General features: G+C 34.7%; 1 protein-coding gene and 1 long non-coding RNA gene across 2 annotated transcripts in view; one reads left to right on the forward strand and one right to left on the reverse strand.

Annotated features, from left to right (window-relative positions):
- The window catches only part of LOC150081623 (uncharacterized), a 71,926-nt gene that overhangs the window by 43,363 nt on the left and 7,239 nt on the right, over positions 1-21,324 (forward strand). The window contains exon 2 of the long non-coding RNA XR_016547284.1: positions 735-855. This is a non-coding gene — a long non-coding RNA (uncharacterized LOC150081623). The remainder of the gene's footprint in view (positions 1-734; positions 856-21,324) is intronic.
- LOC150081624 (calcium uniporter protein, mitochondrial-like) overlaps positions 8,179-21,324 on the reverse strand; it is a 150,776-nt gene continuing 137,630 nt past the window's right edge. Inside the window, 1 exon segment of the mRNA XM_090379488.1 lies at positions 8,179-8,436. Coding sequence (XP_090235614.1) covers positions 8,218-8,436 — 219 coding nt within the window. The 3' untranslated portion in view covers positions 8,179-8,217.

The raw sequence follows: 21,324 nt of genomic DNA on the forward strand, positions 1-21,324 counted from the left end.
TGCTACGTATACATCATAACAGAAACAGAGACCTTGCTTACTGCTGTGCTTCCATTTGTTTTGGCTGCCGACCCTTGAAAACTTAGGAACTGCAGAATTAATCACCATTTATATATTTTCATTTAATTTTATAGGCAATCTGCTTTTATTTTTCAGGTACTTTTAATTTTTTCCACTGTAGGAGTGTATGAGTAGGAGTGCTGACCTGTCAGGTCAGCACTCCTATTCATACACTTATTTAATCTATTTACTTATATTTCATTATGGTTGCTGGACTTCTGCTATTACTAGCAGTTTCTCAGATCCATAATCCACTATTATTCATTATATATATATTATTATTAGACATTCCACTATATCATTACAACCTATTATATATATATAGGGAATTTTTTTGGCTGGTGCAGCATATGTCTCAGGCTTCCTTGAAAAGCATATACTTCAAATATATTGAAATATATGATTCAGTGCAGTTAACTGTTATTGTTTGACCTCCAACAAAGATTGAGGATAAAATCAAAATGTAATTTTATTCCAAATTTTTAAATGCAAGGTAATTTTAAATTAGTTTTCCAAATTTATTAAATGCAGTGTCAAGTGAGAGAAGTACTGTCGTTCCAAAGTTCCAGGCACTGGCATGATAAAAAATTCCAAAATTTCCCACATTAGAATAACATTATTATTATTATTAGAATAACATCATTATTATTGTATTCTCACTGAATTTCTTGCAGATCTGTTCTCACTGGATTTACTGAAAATCTGCCTCAAGACATGGCAGATAAATCAAAAGATTGGACAAACTTCTACATCCATCCCAAAAGAAGTTTACTTATGCTCATTTATTTTCTGTTTGTAAGTTCCACACATGGCTCTGTGCACCAATTTGAATCTCTAGCAATTGTAAATTAAGTACAAAAAAAGACACCCAACAACACTACTTTTTAGTTGCATAGTCTTTGAAGTTGTATTAAATAGATAATGTTAAATAGTTCATTAGTAAAAAAACTAACATAGAATTTGATGCAAAGCAATTTGTGCCACTCAAACTCTGAATGATATCAGGGAACAAATTCCTCTGGGAAGAAGTCATGGAAAGGTTCTAGAGATTGTATGTAATTTATGACTGCTGAAAAAATTAAACAAGTTGATCCCATTATTATTGAGCCAGCTTGGTTAGCATATATAGTTCAGTACATTTAGAGTATAGGAAGAAAGGTTAATATATATTAATCACAGTAGAATCTCGTTAATACAAACTTAATTTACATACAAAGCACATATTTACCTGCCAAAGGATAGTTTTTTCTATATATTTGTTTATTACAAAATTTAATTAATATATATTACAAAGTTCATTTCTGTCCTATTAGAAATACTGTTATCTTGTATGGTTAATACAAAGCTTTGTATAATCCTAATTAATTAAAGTTTAATTTATTTCCAAAAAAAAAAAAAAAAAAAAATGCAAGGTCCTGATAGTATTTCTCCACTTGTTCTCAAAACCTGTGCTCCTGAGCCTATTCCTGTTTCGCGTTGTTGTTTTTTTACATTTTCTTATTCCACTGGTGTTTTTCCTTCCGGAAAATTTGTTCATATCCAGCTAGTTCCTAATAAGAGTGATAAATCCATCCCAATTGCACTTACTTCTACTCTTTCTAAAGTCATCTAGAAATCCATTAACTGCAAACTCACAAACTTTGGAAACCTTTCATCTAATTAATGATCGCCAGTATGGATTCTGTCAGTGTCAATCCAATGGTGATATACTAGCTTATGTTATCCATAAATGGACAAATTCAATGGAAAAATTTGGTGAAACTCAAGCAGTTGCTCTTGACATTTCAAAGGCTTTTGATCATGTTTGGCATAAGTCTTTTAAATAAGCTTCCATCTTATGGTTTGCCAACTGTTTTTTGTAATTGGGTATCCACTCTTTGTGACTGTTCACTGTGCATGATAATAGGCAGTTCTGTCTTCTAACTCCTTCCTCAAAGTCCAGTTTTCTCCCACTCATTTCCTCTTGGATATTAATGACCTTCTTTCATTGATCAGAAATCCTATCCATAGTTTTGCTGATGAGAGCATATTGCATTCTACCTTCCAGTTTGAGAAACCTTGCCCACACAAACAGCTTCAACTTCTCCAATAACTGCTACCAATTCCTTAAATGCTAATCTCTAGTTAATTCTCCAATGGGGCAAAGGATAACTTAGTTAATTTCAATCCTTCTAAAACTAAGTCTTGTCTTATATCTCACAAAAAGGATTCTCTCCTATGCTTATCTTCTACAACACTCAGATTTCTAGGCAAGATCACATGTCTTATTAGGGATTAGACCTGACTTCTAATCTCTCTTGGTATAAGCACATCAAAAATATTGCTTCCTCTCCATCTAAAAAACTGAATTTTCTCTTTTGCTCTCAACATTGCTTTTCTTCAAAGCAGCTACTCACTGTACAAATCTGTCTTACCATGAAATATTCTTACATCTGGAATGGTGCCTCCATAACCTCTCTCAGGTTCTTGACTCAATTCAAAAGAGCGTGCAGTTATGTTAATTTATGACCCATCTCTTACAAAGTCTTTCCACTCTGTCTCATTGATGTTCTATTTCTGCTACATGCCTTTTCCATGGGCACTGAATTGGCTACTATAATTCTCCCTCTCTCTTCCAAACCAGTCTGAACTCTTAATGCAACCAGTCAGCATCCTTTTACTGTCCAGCTTCAAACTCACAGAACCAACTTTTCTTCTTCCTCATTTTTCTTCAACTTCCACTTTTCCATTCTGGAACAACCACCCTTCCCATATATATGTCCTGAAAATTACAATCTGCAGAAAATCATGTCTAATGCCAGCAGATATCTTCTTTTGCCTTCTCAACCTTCAAGCCCACACAGTCCTATAGGTTCTAATATCTTCCATGTTAAGGTTTTCATTAAAAAAAAAAAAAAAAATCATGTACCATTGCAAATGATGAAGTTTTGACATTTTTGATAGACTTCATTATCGCAAAATGCAAAAATTTAGGTCCTTTTAACTTTGTATTAAAAAATTATAATGTATTATCATTTTAAAGTTGAATTTTGTAGTCTGACTTAGATAAAGAAAAAGTCTGTTGACCGCCAACTGCCGTCTGTAATCTTTCAGTTTCACCTCTCATGTCATGCCATCTCAATAATAGCTAAAGTGCCATCTTTAAGGCTCTTCTAACTTATATCATATCAAATCCTAAAATGCTATGATAATTAATTAAAATTCATTTTCTAACAGTACAAATTGGCTATCACTGAAAAGTAATGAAACAATTAATTTAATTAACTTTCATTGCCAAAATTAGTAATCAGTTAAAATGGTGGCAGCTAGAAGATATGAGAGCTTTTAAATCATTGGAACTTCAAATAATAATGTAACAATGTGCAAGTGCATGCGTGTTCATGTGAGTATGCTTAAAAAATTATCATCTTAACAAAATTAAAAGTACAGACACTAAATGAAGCTATGCTAAATCTGTTTGTAATTTCTAAGAAAAGCACTTGCAAAGATTTATTGGCTGTATAAACGTTACATGCAAAATCTGTATATTACCAAATATCACTCAACTTAGAGAAACTATTTTCCCATTTTTTAAAATTACTTTTTAACCTAAAAATTATAAATTTACCTGATATTACTCCAGCACTAAATTTTAGATACAAATAAAGAGCAACTTCAAGTCCATAAATTTACATTAAGAGTAAATTAAAAGACTGAATGAAAGCTCTTAGCTCATCTTGTAACAATCAAAACAGTCTGACTACACTAAAAGCAATTTTAAACAATTATATGAATTTTTCTAACCATACTAGTGCATCATAATGCAAATGCTAGATCACTTCCATTTATTTTTTCATAACCTTTCATTAAAAAATAATATATACAAAGCACAAAAACAACATCACAGAACAGTGCTTCATATTTGTATATTAAACTATACAAATAGAATAACGTTAAGTATCAGTGACAATTCTTAAAACCTTCAAAATCCATTAAAACAACAAACATCTGATAAAGCATCTTTATGTATCACAGATAAAAAAAAACAAAAAAACATTAACAGTAGCAACATTTACAAAAATGTTATAGTTTTCACATGCACATATGTCAAAAAAACTATATATATAATTTTAAAGATCTTCCTTTGTATATATAATTTCAGTGAGATATATATATACACACGCAAAATGAATAATAAAAGACCATAACGGCAGATTCAAGAATTTATGAAATTGGTCAGTAGTCAACTAAATACAACAGCAATTATTTATCAGTTCTAGTAAAAAGGAACAAATAGCTTGATTAGTTACTGGATTTCATTTTTTGAATGCCAACAAACAAATGCAACAAAGGATTTAAGCAAAATTATGTTTTGGATAGAATATCCTAATGTCTTTTCCTATTATATGAAACCTGACCTATGAAATCATTTTTACTTAATACTCAGGGAAAGCTATGCATATAAACTAAATGCACAATTTCCTATATATAATTAAAAAGTTTACTGCTATGAAAAATAATAGCTTTTCAATATCAAAAAAATGGTTTAATAATGGCTACATCTTTGAAACTGCCACTACTAGCATAGGAAGAACTTTTGTAATTCAAGCATGACAATAGTGGTCTCATATAACTTCAGATAATTTGTAATTTTATTTCTGATTATTAGTAGTAGCAAATGATGGAAGGAAGCAAGCATCATATATACAGCAGCATTAAAAAAAAACACCCTACACTTTCATAAATTTATTCAAACTTCACCCACAAATAATAAAAAAAAAAAATAAAATAATAATAAATAAAATAAAAATAAGCAAATTTCACCCACATCTATACTGCAGCCATCCATTTTTCAATTTATATTTCCTTATGTGTGTTGTCTAAGACATAGTAAGATTGCTATCAGCATTTAGTTTACTCAGTGTATTTACAGCCTTAAACACTTCAATCAGATCTCCTCACAGTTGCCTAGTTTCTAACTACAATTTGCAGAACTGAAATCTTTCATGGTAGAAATATCTTTTTGTGCCCTTGGAGTACTCTTGTCTCTTCTCTGCACCCATTCCAACAGGATCTCCTCTTAGAATATATATATATATATTCTAAGAGGAGATTTATATATTCTAAGAGGATATATATATATATATCAATGATGTCTGTTAAATTAAAAATATAACCCATTTTGCAATTATCAATTCTCCATAATTTGATGGTATCTTTTCAAGATTTCATTCTTAAAAAAAAAAAAAAAAAAAAAAACCCTCACTATATTTAAAAAATTATTTTTCTTTATCACTCATCATGGTTTGTTCTGCAATGATGTAACATGTTTACTTAAAAACCCAGTCAATTTTTATGTCAGGTTAATCATTCTCATTAACAACTGACCTTATATTAATTCTAAGTGGAACCCAAAACTTGGCCTGAGACAGAATTCAATATGGAATTAAGAAATGTTTCACTTTTAAGATAATGGGACTGATAGGACAAAGTTGTAATAATTTTATCCTTTTCTTATCAGTAAACTATTAGAAAAGGATAAAGTGTAATTCAAGTGGTAAAGTGTTATTTATTTCTGTGTTATGAGGTATAAGTTATTTCTTAGCTTATACCTCACATAGTTACTTTAACCTTTAAGGCACACAAAGGAATGGTAAGAAATAATACCATGCACTGGTGCAGAAGAGAAAAACTGCTGCTATCACTGATGACTACTCTGCTCACCCGAACCATACATCAGCAGCTCACAAATATTAAGCTCATAGTTTGCAAAAGAAGAATACAGTAGTGAATATGGTAACTAAATTAATTTTAATAAGGTAAAGAAGCTTTTGGGGTAACAAACCCCTTCCTCAGCAAGTAAAAATAACATAAAACAGGAATGGAATAAACTAAATAAGCAATGCATGCTCAGATTTCTGGGAGAGTGCGCATCTGAGCGGGGTTGCCACTGGTTGGCTGGGACCGCTTTAACTAATAAATTAAGAAAAAAAAAAACGACCCTGAAAGCTTCTTTGCCTTATTAAAATTAATTTAATTACCGTATTTACTGGCTCTACTGTATTCTTCTTTTGCAAACTATGGAAACCAGTGCCACAGGCCCATTCTCTTTTATTAAGCTCATAGTTTTGCTGCTTAACATAACTTCAATCATCCAGCCACCTAAATAGTAAATCATTGAAACTGAGATTTGTACAATACAGATATAAAAAGTAAAATAAATGGAAGCAATAAAACTGTTAAAATGCCACTCAAGTAGCTATTCACACTTGGAGCTGTGCAACAATAAACAACAGTGATCTGTTACAATAAAAAAAGAAAATACTTGTTTGATCACATACAAGGATATAGATTATGGTGCAAGTATGAAGGCTATAGCTAATGAATAAGTTAGTTTATCAAAGAGGATTATAAGGTTGTGGATGGAGTGGCAACAATTCTCACTAATGTTCACTGGAAGGGGTAGCATTGGAACTATGGAGCACTTCTTTCATCCAATAATAAACAAGAATGACAATACACCATTTCTACAGAACAGAATACTATGAAACTTTTTAGCACAACTATCAATCAAACAACAACATTTGTTTGGCATCAGCAAAGTTGAGTAAAATGCTGTTGATAATGGTATATCCAACAAAAATTGAATAATTTCTATTGATTTCTGGCATATATTATTAAAACCTATACAATTCATTGACCTTCTGGAGAGGGTTCAAAAAAGGTTGATCTGATTAGCAATTAGTGCAAATTTCTGCATAAATGAGAATGACATGGACTACAAAGTTTAACAACCAGATATCTGGAAGGGAGGGGGGAATCTGACTGAGGTAGAGTGCTGAAGGGGTTGAGTAACATGAATGAGAAAAGTCTGTTCTCCCTTGTAGGTGAGACAAGAATCAGGGTGCATAAACATAAAATCTCATGAAATAACAGATTTGATATCATGAAGTTCACCTATGGGCACAGATTGTTGAACATAAATAAATTGCTTTCCAATGTGGCAGAGGCAGCTTAGGTTCTTAAGTCTGCTTAGGTTCAAAGTAGAATTGGATATTCAGTTTATTTTTATCTTATTATTATTATTTGGCTAATATAGGAAAAGTCTGCTTCCTTGCATTATTTGGCCTTACTAATACTATTTATAATAACTGGCATCCAATCACATTGGGCAACTGTGCGTGTGTGTGTGCATAAGACAGATACAAGTGATTGACAGACAGACTGTTTGGTATCGTTAAGAATTTTTATGGGATATGGTGACACATGATAGGTTAGTAATGGTGGGTGGTAAGAGGGGAATTATACTGGCACATGACTACTAAAAAATAGTTTATAAAAAAAAAAAAAAAAAAGTATTTTTCATTTGAAGACAAATTTGTTTTATGGTCCATCAGTCACATCTATCAGTGAAAACCATAAGTGTAACTATGTGCAAAATTACGTGTCAGCAAAGCACACATGAGAAACACAAATACTGTTATCTTTTTATATTATCATTAAAGAATATTTACTAATTTTAGTCTGTTTCTTTTATGACGTGAAATTATTATATTTTTTGTTTCAGCTTATTTTTGATATGCAAGCTGGAAAGAGGGGTCACCATCACTGCAATAGGCATTTTTAAAAGATTTAGTCAAAATAAATCAGTTAACAAGCTGCTTACTAAGTTAACTTAAAACATATATGTGCCACCTTGTTCAATATGTTACTTGAATCTATCACCAATACATTTAGTAACCTGTGAAAAGTTTTCCAATAAATGGCAAAAGTTTCTCTCTCATTGGAAAACATTTTTTGGTAATAAGGAAAACATTATCTAGGTTTTAAGTTGAAATAATAAAGAAATAAGATCTGCTGATTCAAAATCAAATGCCTTGTTAGCAAATATACAAAAAAAAAAAAAAAACCTTGCATACTCACCAAATTTGCTTTAACAAGTGGATTTCATGACACTTCTTAAAATATAAATATGCACAGTTATTACAAAGCCATTAAACATCGCTAGTAATCCCAAAGTAAAATCAAATAAAATTATACATTGAGTATCTCAGAAACAAACTTTATCACCACATTATTCCTTTGAATATATTCAGTGAAATGCACTGGTTCATTTGCATAATATAAAACAAAATAAAAGATAAAAGATCACAGTATAAATTAATATCCACCTGAAGGTTAAGTGGGTATCTGGTCTGTTGTTCTGCCATTAGATGTATTTTCTCGGATGGGCAAATGCAACTGCAATGGATCTCTCAATCTCCTCAAATCATCCTCAACTTGTGAAATTGAATCCTTGAGCAGATTGTAATGTCTTACATCAAAGTCATGCTTCTGGGCACTTTTATGAAAGTTGAACAAAGATTTCCGATCCCACACATCAGGGAGAACATATTCCTAAAACAGTATGTAAAATGTAAGTTAATACCAATTTTTGCATATTCAAAGTTACATCTTTATATGAAACTATAACAAGGTACATGAAGATCAACTTTACCATTATGCTCCCCACATTTCGCCAACAAGAAAGCAATACCAACATATGTACTATTATGATAAAAATTTCATCTTGTAAATGCAGCAAGCATAAACTGTCTTCATATCACCACATTCTGAAATTTGAAAATTGGGCCAAAGCTACAATGATGGGATGAACACAAAGGGCAGAAATAAAGTTGTTCATGTTAGAGTTCATCACACAAATCCAAAAGTTACATTTGTACTTTGTAGGTGCCCACCTGCATCAGAAACTTAGGTTTCAGATATGGCATTAGTATTCAATGGAGTCCATGCATTTTTGGAATACTATAGTGCATTTATGCACTATTCTCAGAATCTACTCAGCAACAGAAAATTCCGAGTGATCATGTTTGCACCCATACTGTTAAGCTCTGATGGATGTGTTTGAGTTGGCTCATGGGATGCTCATATTAGGTATGAAGCATAGTAACTATATGGCACAACATTTTATTTCAAGTAAGTTTTCTAAGTTGATGCAAAATCTGATAGCAGATATCATTGTAAACATCACTTCTTTAACAGTTTGAGTATTTGTTTTGGTACAGAAATAACAGGTTCAAAGGTGCTGCACTTCTTTTAAGGAATATGCATAAAAACACAGATGAAAAATGTTTGATGATGAGGGGCATGACAAATCATAATTGAGTTTTTCTACTTTATAATGGACACTATTCGTGTTTCTCTGAACGAAAGATTTGAACAGCTTGAAAATCGCAACAAAATACGTGGATTTTTATATAACCTCAGAAAACTACATATGAATTTACAACAAGCCCCCCTCACTGATGATGACCCTTCTTATAGAAATGGAATGGACCCTCTGTAACCAGCTGAAAAATCTTAATTTTCTTCTGCCTACTGAGAAAAGCTACCATGAAAAGCTCTTTAATTCATCCATGATATGGATGTGACTGACACTTTCTTGAACATAGGTAGCCCTCCTTTTGCACTGGTCCGATTTGCGCTGATTCATAAGTGCTGATCACTAACCATAATGCCATTTTTATTTTTTCTTTATTTATTTTTCCAATTTTTTTATAAATTGAAAGTTTAAAATTTTCAGACAAAAATTGTCGGCATCATACTGTGCTATGTATTGTGCACTGTTCACGTGATTTAGAACAATCTGAGCCAATCAGCAATTAGCACATCCGTATCAGAGACGAGAAAGATTCCCACCGTCAAAGTAACCACTCATGGATGTGGGTAGTAAAGGTCCATGTGGTGAACCATTCAGTTGGTTGTTGTTTACACGTGTTGGAAATTTATTACGCTAACATTTTTTATTAATTGTGCTATTAATAAATTAAATAATAATAATAGTGATATTATTATTTAATTTGTGCAGTTTTTGCCAGTTGTGTTATAAAGTTTTTAATTTAAAAGAATAAAGAGATGCCATGTCTGGTAAAAGAAGTGCATTGAATCCTAGTGCAATATTCAGAGGATGGAATTTGGTGAAAGCCGCCCTAATGTGTGTAGGGCTATGAATATGCCTCCATCGAATATTACTACAGCTATGAAGAATGCTAATAAAATAAAACAATTGATGCAAAGTGGTAGGTAAAATTTTTGGTGCCCGAAACCTAACCCTGTGATTTCCAATTGACTCCATTATATAAAGGGTTCCATTTGCACCTGTCCCCCCAGGAACCTAACTCTGATGTAAATGGAGGCTACCTGTATATGGGTGGCACTATGCATTTTACTGACCTTACGAATAATGACTGCCAGTGCAGAAAGAAGTTTCTTAAAATTAAAACCCATTAAAATCTATTTAGTCCACAATGACAAATGAGTGTCTCTCATCACTGGTGGTAATGTCAATTGAAAATGAGGTCAGCAGTAAGCTCAATCTGATATTGACCACGATGTATTTTGGTGGGACAAAGGCTCGAAAAGTAAGTTCCACTTAGTTTTTAACCCGTGTGTCGAGTTTTGTTTCATGGTAATATCAGTTATTTTCAAATAATTATAATTTAGTTAATAAACTCTTCCAGGAGCAAAAGCAATTAGGGGTTGTAATAAACTGCTTGCCCTGGGCATTATTTACCAAAGGGTAAATATAGTATACATGAGTCAAATAAACTTATACTTATTTATGCAGGCAATCTTAAGGTCTAAACTCTTGTTGTTACTGAGGAGGACTGTCAAAGTTCTTTTCTAATATTCAAAGACTATAAACATAAATAACAGCACTTAGCAGTCACATGAGCTCAGTCATAGTCAACTCATATTAAAGCAGAGGCCCATCAAGCTCTCAGTGGCCCAACTGAATGAGCTTGCATTTGAACATCAACCAACACAGCGGCAAGCCCCAAGGCAGAAGGCACTGGTCCCACAGGAGCTAGTTATTGCCAGTGACTATTGTCAGGGAGACGGGTAATATGTTGTGTAAAAAGGATAGATGGAATAGGACCAGGGTATGTCTGCCAGGGGCAAAAGTTAATGACGTAAAGCATATATCATCTTTTAAGGGCACAAAGGGTGATATTGTACACATCGGCAATAACGACATTAAGAGTAACACATCTGCAGATTTACTTAAGTACAGGTTAATGCTGAAAAAAATGAGTTAGGATTAAATTTAAGTGTGTACAATTCTGCCCAGACAAGGTAAGAGGAAGTACATAATGAGAGGTTTGTCAATCAATTCGACCCTGGAGAGAATGTGCAAGGCTCATGGGGTAGAATTTTTTTCAGCATGGTCTGTGCTTGTTAACAGGAGAGACTGCTTCTACAGGGATGGGATACACTTAAATAGAAGAGGTGCAAGAGTGTTTGCTGATGCTATCGAGGCAGTGTTAGGTGGGTTAGAAAACTGCTAGTTTCGGGGGATTCACAGACTAAAAGATTAACAGCAGCTGCAGGTAGAGGTGAAAGTGATTTTTGCACTGCTTCCACATTAGAATGAGCAGGTGGCCTGGAGGGTTGGTGCTGGGGGGTTTCAGGGACTGATGGGAGTCATCAAGAATGAAGAAACAAATAAATACATGGACTATGTCAGAGTAATGTATACTTGTATGTATACCAATGCTAGGAGTAAAGTAAATAAATTTGATGAATTTTAAGAGCTGGTCAAGACATCAAAGGTGGATATTGTTGGGATATCAGAGATGTGGTGTCACACAGATATAGGCAGTTCAGAATTGGAATTTGGGAAGTACAATGTGTGCAGATAGGATACACTGGATAGGAAGGGAGGAGGAGGTTATGCTGTTAGCTAAGAAACACAAAATCTAAGGAAGTGCATCCAGTTGACATAGATGGTCAGTGCAATGTTGACTCAGTTTGGTGTGACATTAGCACTGAAAAAATAAAAATGAGTAGGAGTGTGTTATAGGCCTAATGTCTCTAATGAGTATGACAAACAATTGTAGAGAAAAAGAGTGGGCCAGTAAATCAGCATGTCTTATAGTGGGGGATTTAAACTTCCCAGATATTGACTGGAAATTGTGCACTGGTCATTCGCACACCAGCAAGACTTTTTTGGATTTATTGGGCGATTGTTTTCTGGAGCAGCATGTTTGAAAGCCAACCAGAGAGAGTAATACTCTTGATCTGGTTATCAGCAGTGATTATTTGTGTTAAGAATTTGCAGATAAAGGAACCACTAGGTGGAAGTGATCACAATGTTACTGATGTGAGATTTCCTTACAAAGATATACCATCAGGGGTACAGAGAAGGCTTTGCTTTCATAAAGATGACCACAGTGGTCTCAAACAGTTTTTAAATTCTATATAGTGGGCCAACTGATGAGGTTACCAACAGAAAATTCTAAATGGGAAGAATTTAGAATTTGTAGCCTTCACTATTCATTCAAGGACTAGCTTTCTTGATTAAGGAATGAATCGTGAAAGCTACTAGGCTTTTCATACCAATTAAGAAATACTGTTCAAAGTTTAGACATAAATGGATGTCAGATGAACTAACGAGAGACGTGGCAGAGAAGAAAAATACATAGGATGCATATAAATTATCAACAACACAGAGATAGATATAAACTAATCTGTAATCAAGCCACAAAGGAGGTTAGTCAAGCAAAGGCAGATTACGAGAAATCTTTGGCAAAGGGATGCTATATATAAACTCCAGAAGGAAGGGAATGAATTAGATTGGTTCACTTGATATTGATTGTTAGACTGCTTATGATTACTCAGATAGCTGACAAACTGAATGAGTATTTTGCATCTACATTCACACATGAGGAATTCTGTAGAGAAGTGAAGAGCAGTAGCTTATTAAACTAACATGGAGCTTAATGATTTTTTGTAATAACTGGGAACAAATTAAGGAAGAAATTGTTGAAGTTAAACATAAGAAAGCTGTTATGTCAATCTTTCCTTTTATTACTTCTTTTTAAAGAGTAGCAAATGTTCACAAATATTCATCCAGTTATATTAAAGGAGGCGGAAAAGGAAGTAAGCTTGGTGTGAAAACAGCAAATACTTCTCTACTTATGTAAATTCCAGAAGGAAGGGGATGAATCAGATTGGTCCACTTGATATGTCTTATAATGGGAGATTTTAATTTCCCAGATATTGACTGGAATTTGGGGGCTGGATACTCACACACTAGCAGGGCTTTTGTGGATTTATTGGATGATTGTTTTCTACATCAGCATGTTCAGGAGGCAACTAGAGGGAGTAATACTCTTGATTTGATTATCAGCAGTGATTCTTCATGCATTAAGAATCTGCAGATAAATGAACCACTAGGTGGCAGTGATCACAGTGTGCTGAAGTGGGATTTACTCAAAGAGGTAACTACCATTAGGGGTAAAGGGAAGGGTTATTGCTTCCGTAAAGGCGACTATGATGGACTGAGACAGTATTTAAATTCTATACAGTGGGACCAACTGATGATGTTACCAACAGCAAATTCAAAATGGGAAGCATTCAAAGAACTTATCTTGGAAGCTACTAGGCTTTACATACCAACTAAGAAATATTGTTCAAGGTTTAGGCCAAAATGGATGTCAGATGAACTAATGAGGCATATGGCAGAGAAGAAAAATGCATGGGATACTTACAAATTAACACATGACACAGAAGCCTATGATAGATACAAGTTGATATGCAACCAAGTTACAAAGGAGGTTAGGCAGGCGAAGGCAGATTACGAGAAATCCTTGGCAAGGGATGCAAAGAAAAACAGCAAAGAGTTCTTTACTTATGTAAACTCTAGAAGGAAAGGGATGAATCAGATTGGTCCACTTGATATTGATGGGTCAAGTGTTGATGATCCTGCTCAGGTGGCTAACAAACTAAATGAATATTTTGCATCGACATTCACACATGAGGAGTTATTCAGCGAGGGGAATGCCAGAGGTGTATTCAACTCTAGCAGTAAGTTACAGAATCTTGAAATAACTGGGAGTAAAGTGGAGGAGAAATTGTTGAAGATAAACACAAGAAAGGCACACGGGGTGGATGGGATCTATCCAGTTATATTAAAGGAGGCAGCAAAGGAAGTAAGCAAACCCTTAGCCATAATTATGAGAGCTTCCTTGGACTCAGGGGAGGTACCCATAGACTGGAAATGTGCAAATGTGACCCCAATTCACAAAGGAGGATCAAAGGCTGACACAAGTAATTATAGACCTGTGAGCTTGACTTCTGTTCCAGGAAAATTAATGGAGGCACTGGTTAAAGACGCACTGCAGGATCATTTAGACAAGACTTCAGTTATAGCTCAGACACAGCATGGTTTTGTTAAGGGGAAGTCTTGCCTGACCAACTTGATTGGATACTATGATGCAGTCACAAAAGAACTGGATGCAGGGAATAACTTTGATATTATATACTTGGATCTTAGAAAGGCTTTTGATACTGTTGCACATGGAAGACTGCTACACAAATTGGAGCAGTGTGACATTGGAGGCAAATTGCTGCTATGGATAAAGGGGTGGTTGAGGGGGAGAAGACAGAGAGTGGTAATCAATGGACACTGCTCATCGTGGACTGATGTTATTAGTGGAGTCCCTCAGGGCTCAGTGTTGGGTCCATTATTGTTTTCTGTATTTATAAATGATATTGATGATGGTATATCGGGATTAATGTCCAAGTTTGCAGACGATACAAAGGTTGGCAGGGTTGTCAAGGACACTACTGACACTATGCTTCTGCAACAGGATCTGGAAAGGTTGAGCAGATGGGCTGAGAGGTGGCAAATGAAGTTTAACATTGACAAATGTAAAGTACTACACATGGGAAACAGCAACCCCAGAGCAACGTATCAACTCTATGGTACAACACTGACAGTGGTAGAGAATGAAAGGGACTTGGGGGTGGTTGTGCAGGCAGATATGAAGTTCTCTGAGCAGTGCAGACGGGCTGCAAGAGTAGCTCATGGAGTATTGTCAATGATATACAGGAATTTTTCCAGCAGGGATAAGGAGGTGATTATTCCATTGTATAAGGCGATGGTCAGGCCACACCTAGAGTACTGTATACAGGTCTGGAGGCCTCATTTCAAGAAGGATGTAGAGCTGCTGGAACGAGTACAGAGAAGGGCAACAAGATTAGTGAATGGAACAAAGGGGTGCTCTTACGAAGAAAGGCTTAAGTTTTGCAAATTACAGTGTCTGGAGACTAGGCACCAGCGAGGTGATTTGATAGAGGTGTATAAAGCCTTGAATGGTTTAAGCATGCTCAATGCTGATGGAATTCTTCCTCTAGCTCAGAATAATCACCTGAGAGGGCATAAATTCAAATTGAGGAAAGACAGATGTAGGATAGACGTGCGGAAATTTGCCTTTAGCCAGCGGGTGGTTGGTTGGTGGAACAGACTTCCATCCCTTGTGGTGGAGGTTGATAGCCTAAATAAGTTTAAGGCTCAGCTGGACAGGTATTTTGAACGAACAGAGGGGTGAAGTGGAAGTGGTTTTTTTTTTTTTTTTTTGGCTGATGCTGCATAAGCTTGCTTTCTTGCATCAAATGCCTCTACTAATGCTAATGCTAATATTGATGGTTCCACTGTTTATGATGGACTTGTCAGAATTTGAACTGACAAGTTAAACATTTACCAAAGACAGCCAACATATTGCACATGCTTCAAAATTTTTTTAATTCAGTGGCATGCAGTAATTGAAACTATTTAAATCTATCTTTCCTTTTATTACTTCTTTCTAAAGAGTACTAAATGTCCACCAAATATTCATCCAGTTATATTAAAGGAGGCAGCAAAGAAAGTAAACAGGCCCTTAGCCATGATTATGAGGGCATTCTTGGACTCAGAGAAAGTCCCAATGGACTGGAGATATGCAAATGTATCCTCAATTTAAAAAAAAAAAAGGGGGGAGGGTTTCAAAGGGTGACAGGAGTAATTACAGATCTGTTAGTTTAACTTCTGTTATGGGGAAAATAATGGAGTCACTGGTTAAAGAAGCATTGCAGGATCATCTAGACAAGACTGCAGTAATAATTCAGACAGCATGGCTTTGTTAAGGGGAAGTCTTGTCTGACCAATTTGATTGGATAATATTAATTGGCTAAAAAGGAACTGAATGCAAAAAATAATTTTGATATCATATACTTGGATTTTAGGAAAGCTTTTGATACTATTGTGCATGGAAGACTACTGTACAAATTGGAGCAGTATGGTATTAAGGGCAAGTTGCTACAGTGGATAAAAGGGTGGTTGAGTGGGAGAATACAGAGTGGTAATCAATGGACACTGCTCTTCGTGGACTAATGTTATTAGTGGAGTCCCACAGGGTTTGTAGGCGCCTCCGTAGCCAGGTGGGAAGGAGCAGCAGTGCGTAGCACACGCTTCTTGATTAGACCGGGGTTCGAGCCCGTCACCACCAAATGCGGAGGATGCGGAAAGGTCAGGGAATGACCACTGCACCGGAGCAATATGGCCTTAGTTGCTAATGCTCCTAAAAAAAAAAAAAAAAAAAAAAACCAGGGTTTGTGTTGGGCTCACTATTGTTTTGTATATTTATCAATGATAGTGATGAAGGTATATCAGGCTTAAATGTCCAAGTATGCAAATGATACAAAGAAGGTTGGTAGGATTTTTAATGACAACTGCAGTATGGGCTGAAAAGTGGCAACTGAAATTTAACATTGACAAATCAAAGTACTGCATATGAGTAGATGTACCAACTGTGTAGTACTACACTTAGGGTGGTAGAAAATGAAAAATAACTGGGAGTAAATGTGCAATCAGATATGAAGTTTTCTGAGCAGAGTAGACAGGCTACCAGAGAAAGCCTCATGGGGCATTGTCAATTATATACAGGAATTTTGCTAGTAGGGAAAAGGAGGTGATTATACCTTTGTATAAAGGCAATGGTCAGGCTACACCTTGAGTACTGTGTACAGGTCTTGAGGCCTCATTTTAGGAAGGATGTAGAATTGCTTGAGCGAGTATAGAGAAGGACAAAGATTTGTGAGGGGGAAAAAGGGATCCTCTCACCAAGAAAGGCTTAAGTTCTGCAAATTGCAGCATCTGGAGACTAGGCCCCTGTGAGGCTCAATGTTGATGGGATTCTTCCTCTTGTTTAGATTATGAACCTGAGGGGGCATAAATTGAAATTGAGGAAAGAGTTGCAGAATAGATGTGCAGAAATTTGCTTTTAGTCAGTGGGTAGTTGATGGCTGGAACAAATTTCCATGTGTCATGGAAGTTGATAGTTTAAATAAATTGAAGGAGAAACTGGGCAAACTTTTAGAGGAATGGATGTGTGAAATGGGTTTTTTTTTTTTTTTTTTTTTGGCTGATGCTACACAAACTTGCATGCATCACATGCCTCTTCTACTACTACTACTTCTAATTCAAATGGATGTATTATTTAACCCTTGCATTTGATCATTCAGCTATGGTGATTGTTGTATCAAAGTTGATTTCCATTAATACTCAAAACCTTGAATTCTAAGAAAGTCAATAAAAGTAAACAAAAGAGGAAAATGTTTTGACCTCTTTTCATTCACACGAAGCATCATAAGCCAAAACCATTCTGTTGATTCCAAATTCTCTCCCAGATCCACTTAAAGATTTAGAACATTTCATTCTAATGCCACAAACTCATAAATTAACACATGAGTTAACACACAATTAACACACAAACTTATAATTAACAGGGTCAGCAAATATTTAAGACTCATAAAGAGGATATTATGGGACAAAAAAAAAAAAAAAAAAAAACCACAATGCCATCTCTATATGAAATTATTGGGAATAAAATTAATAAGTTAAATATCTTCATAAAATATTTAAAAAAATTTTTTTTCTCCACCGAAGATTTACATATTACCAAAAAAAGTAACAGCATTCAAGTTAACTGACACTTGATTATTGGGGGTGGCAGGGATTATCTGAAAGATTCTCATTCCCAATTGTTTCAGATAATCAGGATTCTACTGCAGTAGAATGTGGTTATTTTTATTTTTTAATGTGTAATTTATTCTTTTGTTTAAAAGGTTCTGTAAAGTTTAAATAAAAGTAAAGTTTAATTAAATAAAAGATTTTAAAAATTATCCAAATCACTGATAAAGAAAAAGTGATTAAAAAAAAAAATGATGTTTTGCTCCTTTATTTCTTTATTCATTTGAAATTTATTGTGAATAGGCAACACTTTAAACCGATAAGGTTTAAGCGCTTAATAAGGTAACAACGTTCACAAATGAGAAAGTGAGAGGCATACTGAGGACAAAGATGAATTCAGTTGTGGTAGACTAGTTTTGATAAGAAATCTGCAACAGGACTTCAACCTTTCAGATTATGATTAGGTGAAGAGCCTACATGTAAGGAACAAGGAGAGGGTTAGTTCTTGGTTTGAAAGGTATTTTTATAAAAAGATTCATTTAATACTCAATTAATAGTAATAACAGAAAGACAGTAAGCTTCTTGAAAGAATCTAAATATTGGCAATATGCCTGGTGAGACTGGAAAAGTAATTTCCATATGAATAAAGACTGAATATGTTTGCTGCCAAGTTTGGTAACTATGCACCTTAGAGGAGACCTGATTGACACGGGAGAAATTGAGGGAGAAATTAAAATGAGCAAAGTCAAAATTTTCACTATTATAAATGATCTTCGAACTAGGAACATAAATCTGAATTATGGGGGAATAGGTTTAAACTGGATTGCAAGAAGTTTTCTTTTATCCAACAAGTTACTGATTACTGGATTAAGTTGCCTCCATGAGTGGTTGGGGTTGACTGCTTAGGAAAGAGTCAAAGGTCAGATGGATAGGCCTACAGGAGGAGGGAGTCAAATAGGTGGTTTGTTCTATTTTGTTATTTATTATTTTTTTTGCCTAAGCAGTTTAGGAGAAGCACATTTCACTGAATATTAAAGCACAAAGACTGAACTTACTTGCATCTGAGCATATATTTGCCTCTGTAAACATTTCTAATAATTATCTTGTCCTTTTATCTGTTTTTGAGGGCAGCAGGATTTAAACTGTATGGATAATACAACAGTCTTAATTCTGACAGCAAGACAAACTTGCTGTAACAAAGTTGCCCTGGCATTGCATCACTTTCTATAGATAACTTTAGCTAAAAATGCTGAAAATTGATTTTGTATACTGCATGACAGCTTACTTGACCAACTTCTTTGCAACTGTCACTAGGGATCACCTGCTGCTTAATGAGAGACCAGTCAGTCTTGAAACATGCTGTCCCTGAATTATGTATGAATTTTAAATCCTGCCAGTTGCAAAAACAGATTAAAGGAAAAGACAATCCTGTAAGCATCTCATAAAGAGAGAAATGCCACTTTTTTTTACATGGATTACACCACTCTGCATCGTTTTTGATGTTTGTAAACCAAAAGCTTTTTTAAGCTGTTTTTTTTCCACTGATTTTAGTTTTTTCTATCACATGTCATTTTCTCACTTAAGTTGATGTCATGAGTTGTATCATGACATCAACTTAACGTCAACTTAAATGTATTAAGTTAAAAGTAAATGCTGGGAATTTGTAAACAGAATCTTCACATGTTAGCAACACTACCTTCAGTCATTTGTTTCCTTGACAGCTCTCCATGCAGCAGTGTTTATCAGCATGGGCTCAGTTTATTTTTGAAGTTATCATGTCAAACTTGTGCTGAAAAGTGAGTAAAATTCTTCATGCAAGTGTTTGAACAAACCAAACTTATTTGTTATATTTGTGGAAGTTGTGTTCCTCAAACAAAGAAATGATATTACAGAATTTGTAAAGAATGTGTATTGTGCTTATTTTGGTGAAACTCAGTGGCCAAGATAAACAATGGACTCCACAAAGTTTGTTGAACTTGTGTTGAAGCATTGAGATTGTAGAAAATGTTAAAAAGCCTATGCCATTTGCAATTTCCATGATTTGGCTGGAGCCTCCAAACTACTGTATGACAGTTACTTTTACTTAGTTAATATAGAGGGATACAATGCAATGCAATGCAAAGAGTAAGAAGGGCATTGTGTATCCTAATATTCCATCTGCCATTAGACTGCTGATTCCATGTCTTCCACTTATATTGGAGAATGCAGCAGCAGAGTGCTGAAAGTGAAGCCTGCACACATGGAAACTGAATTAAGCCTCCAACTGTTTTCACAGCATGAACTCAATGATCTGGTAAGAGAATCAGCAGAACTTCTTGGTTCTAGAAGTTAAAAAATCTTCTAGCATATGGGACAATTTTCTTATGGTATAGACACAGAGAACAAGAACTAGTCCCCCACTTTTCTGAAGATAATTCTATGGTTTCTACTGTAATATAAATAGCTGAATGAACTATTCAGGAATTAGATACACTCCTACACAGTGGAGACTTTTTACTGACTCATCAAAGAAGAGTTTCAAAGGTGTGTTGCTTCATAATGGAAATAAATATGGTTCAATTCCAGTAGCTCACTCTGTGCATTTTGAAACATATGAGAACTTGAAGTTGACAAATGTTAAGTATGAAGAACATGCTGGTTGGTCTGTGCTGACTTTAAAATTTTCAAACTGATGAGGGACCAAGGTTTTGAGGGAACCATAAATAAAAGAGAAAAACATGTATGATTAACTTCAGGTCTGTTGTTGAAAACTTCTTAGGAAACAAAAAGAATATAGCACATGAAAATATGTTGGCAAACTTCAAGAAGCTGGGCTGCAACACGAGTGTTAAGGTACATTTTTTTACATTCCCACAGTGACTACTTCCCAGAAAATCTAAGAAGTGTTAGGAGGTTTCCCCAGGACTTGGAGATGAGGTGCCAGGGGAGGTGAAATGCCAACATGATGGCACTATTGCTGGATGCTGAAGAAGGGCTGTGAAGTAAGAGCTGCAAGAAAATCAAAGAAAATTTGTCCCATCATGGATCAGTTTTAAAATAAGAGTGAGTGTTTAGTGGACTTTTTACCACATTGCCCTTTTTAATAGTTTTTTCAACATATATTTAAATATAAAAGTCTGGTAAAAGTAGCACTTTGTTATAATTTCACTGCACACATTCTGCCAAAATCAACAACGATTTGTGAAAAATTAATTTTCTTTTGTGATTTTTGAAGAAACCTGATGTGATGAAAACAAGTCATTTTTGAAATCAGCATTAGAGAAATGATTCAGAAACACACTTTCCTGAAAAAACATCAGTGAATTTTTTTTCGAAATGCAGAGTAGTGTTTTGCTGGAAAACTTTATTTAACCCTAGATTATAAAATTTTGATTTTTTTCTCCTTATGTGTGCTGAATTTTACTGAGTTTACTGTTACATTTTATATGCTGACTGGTCACTGATTCTGCCAAGTGTATGTTGAGTACAAATCTAGAGGGGTTATGCAATTC

This window comes from Mastigoproctus giganteus, chromosome 8 (genome assembly GCF_048544385.1).
Source record: "Mastigoproctus giganteus isolate SK-2022 chromosome 8, ASM4854438v1, whole genome shotgun sequence".
Lineage (NCBI taxonomy): Eukaryota > Metazoa > Arthropoda > Arachnida > Uropygi > Thelyphonidae > Mastigoproctus > Mastigoproctus giganteus.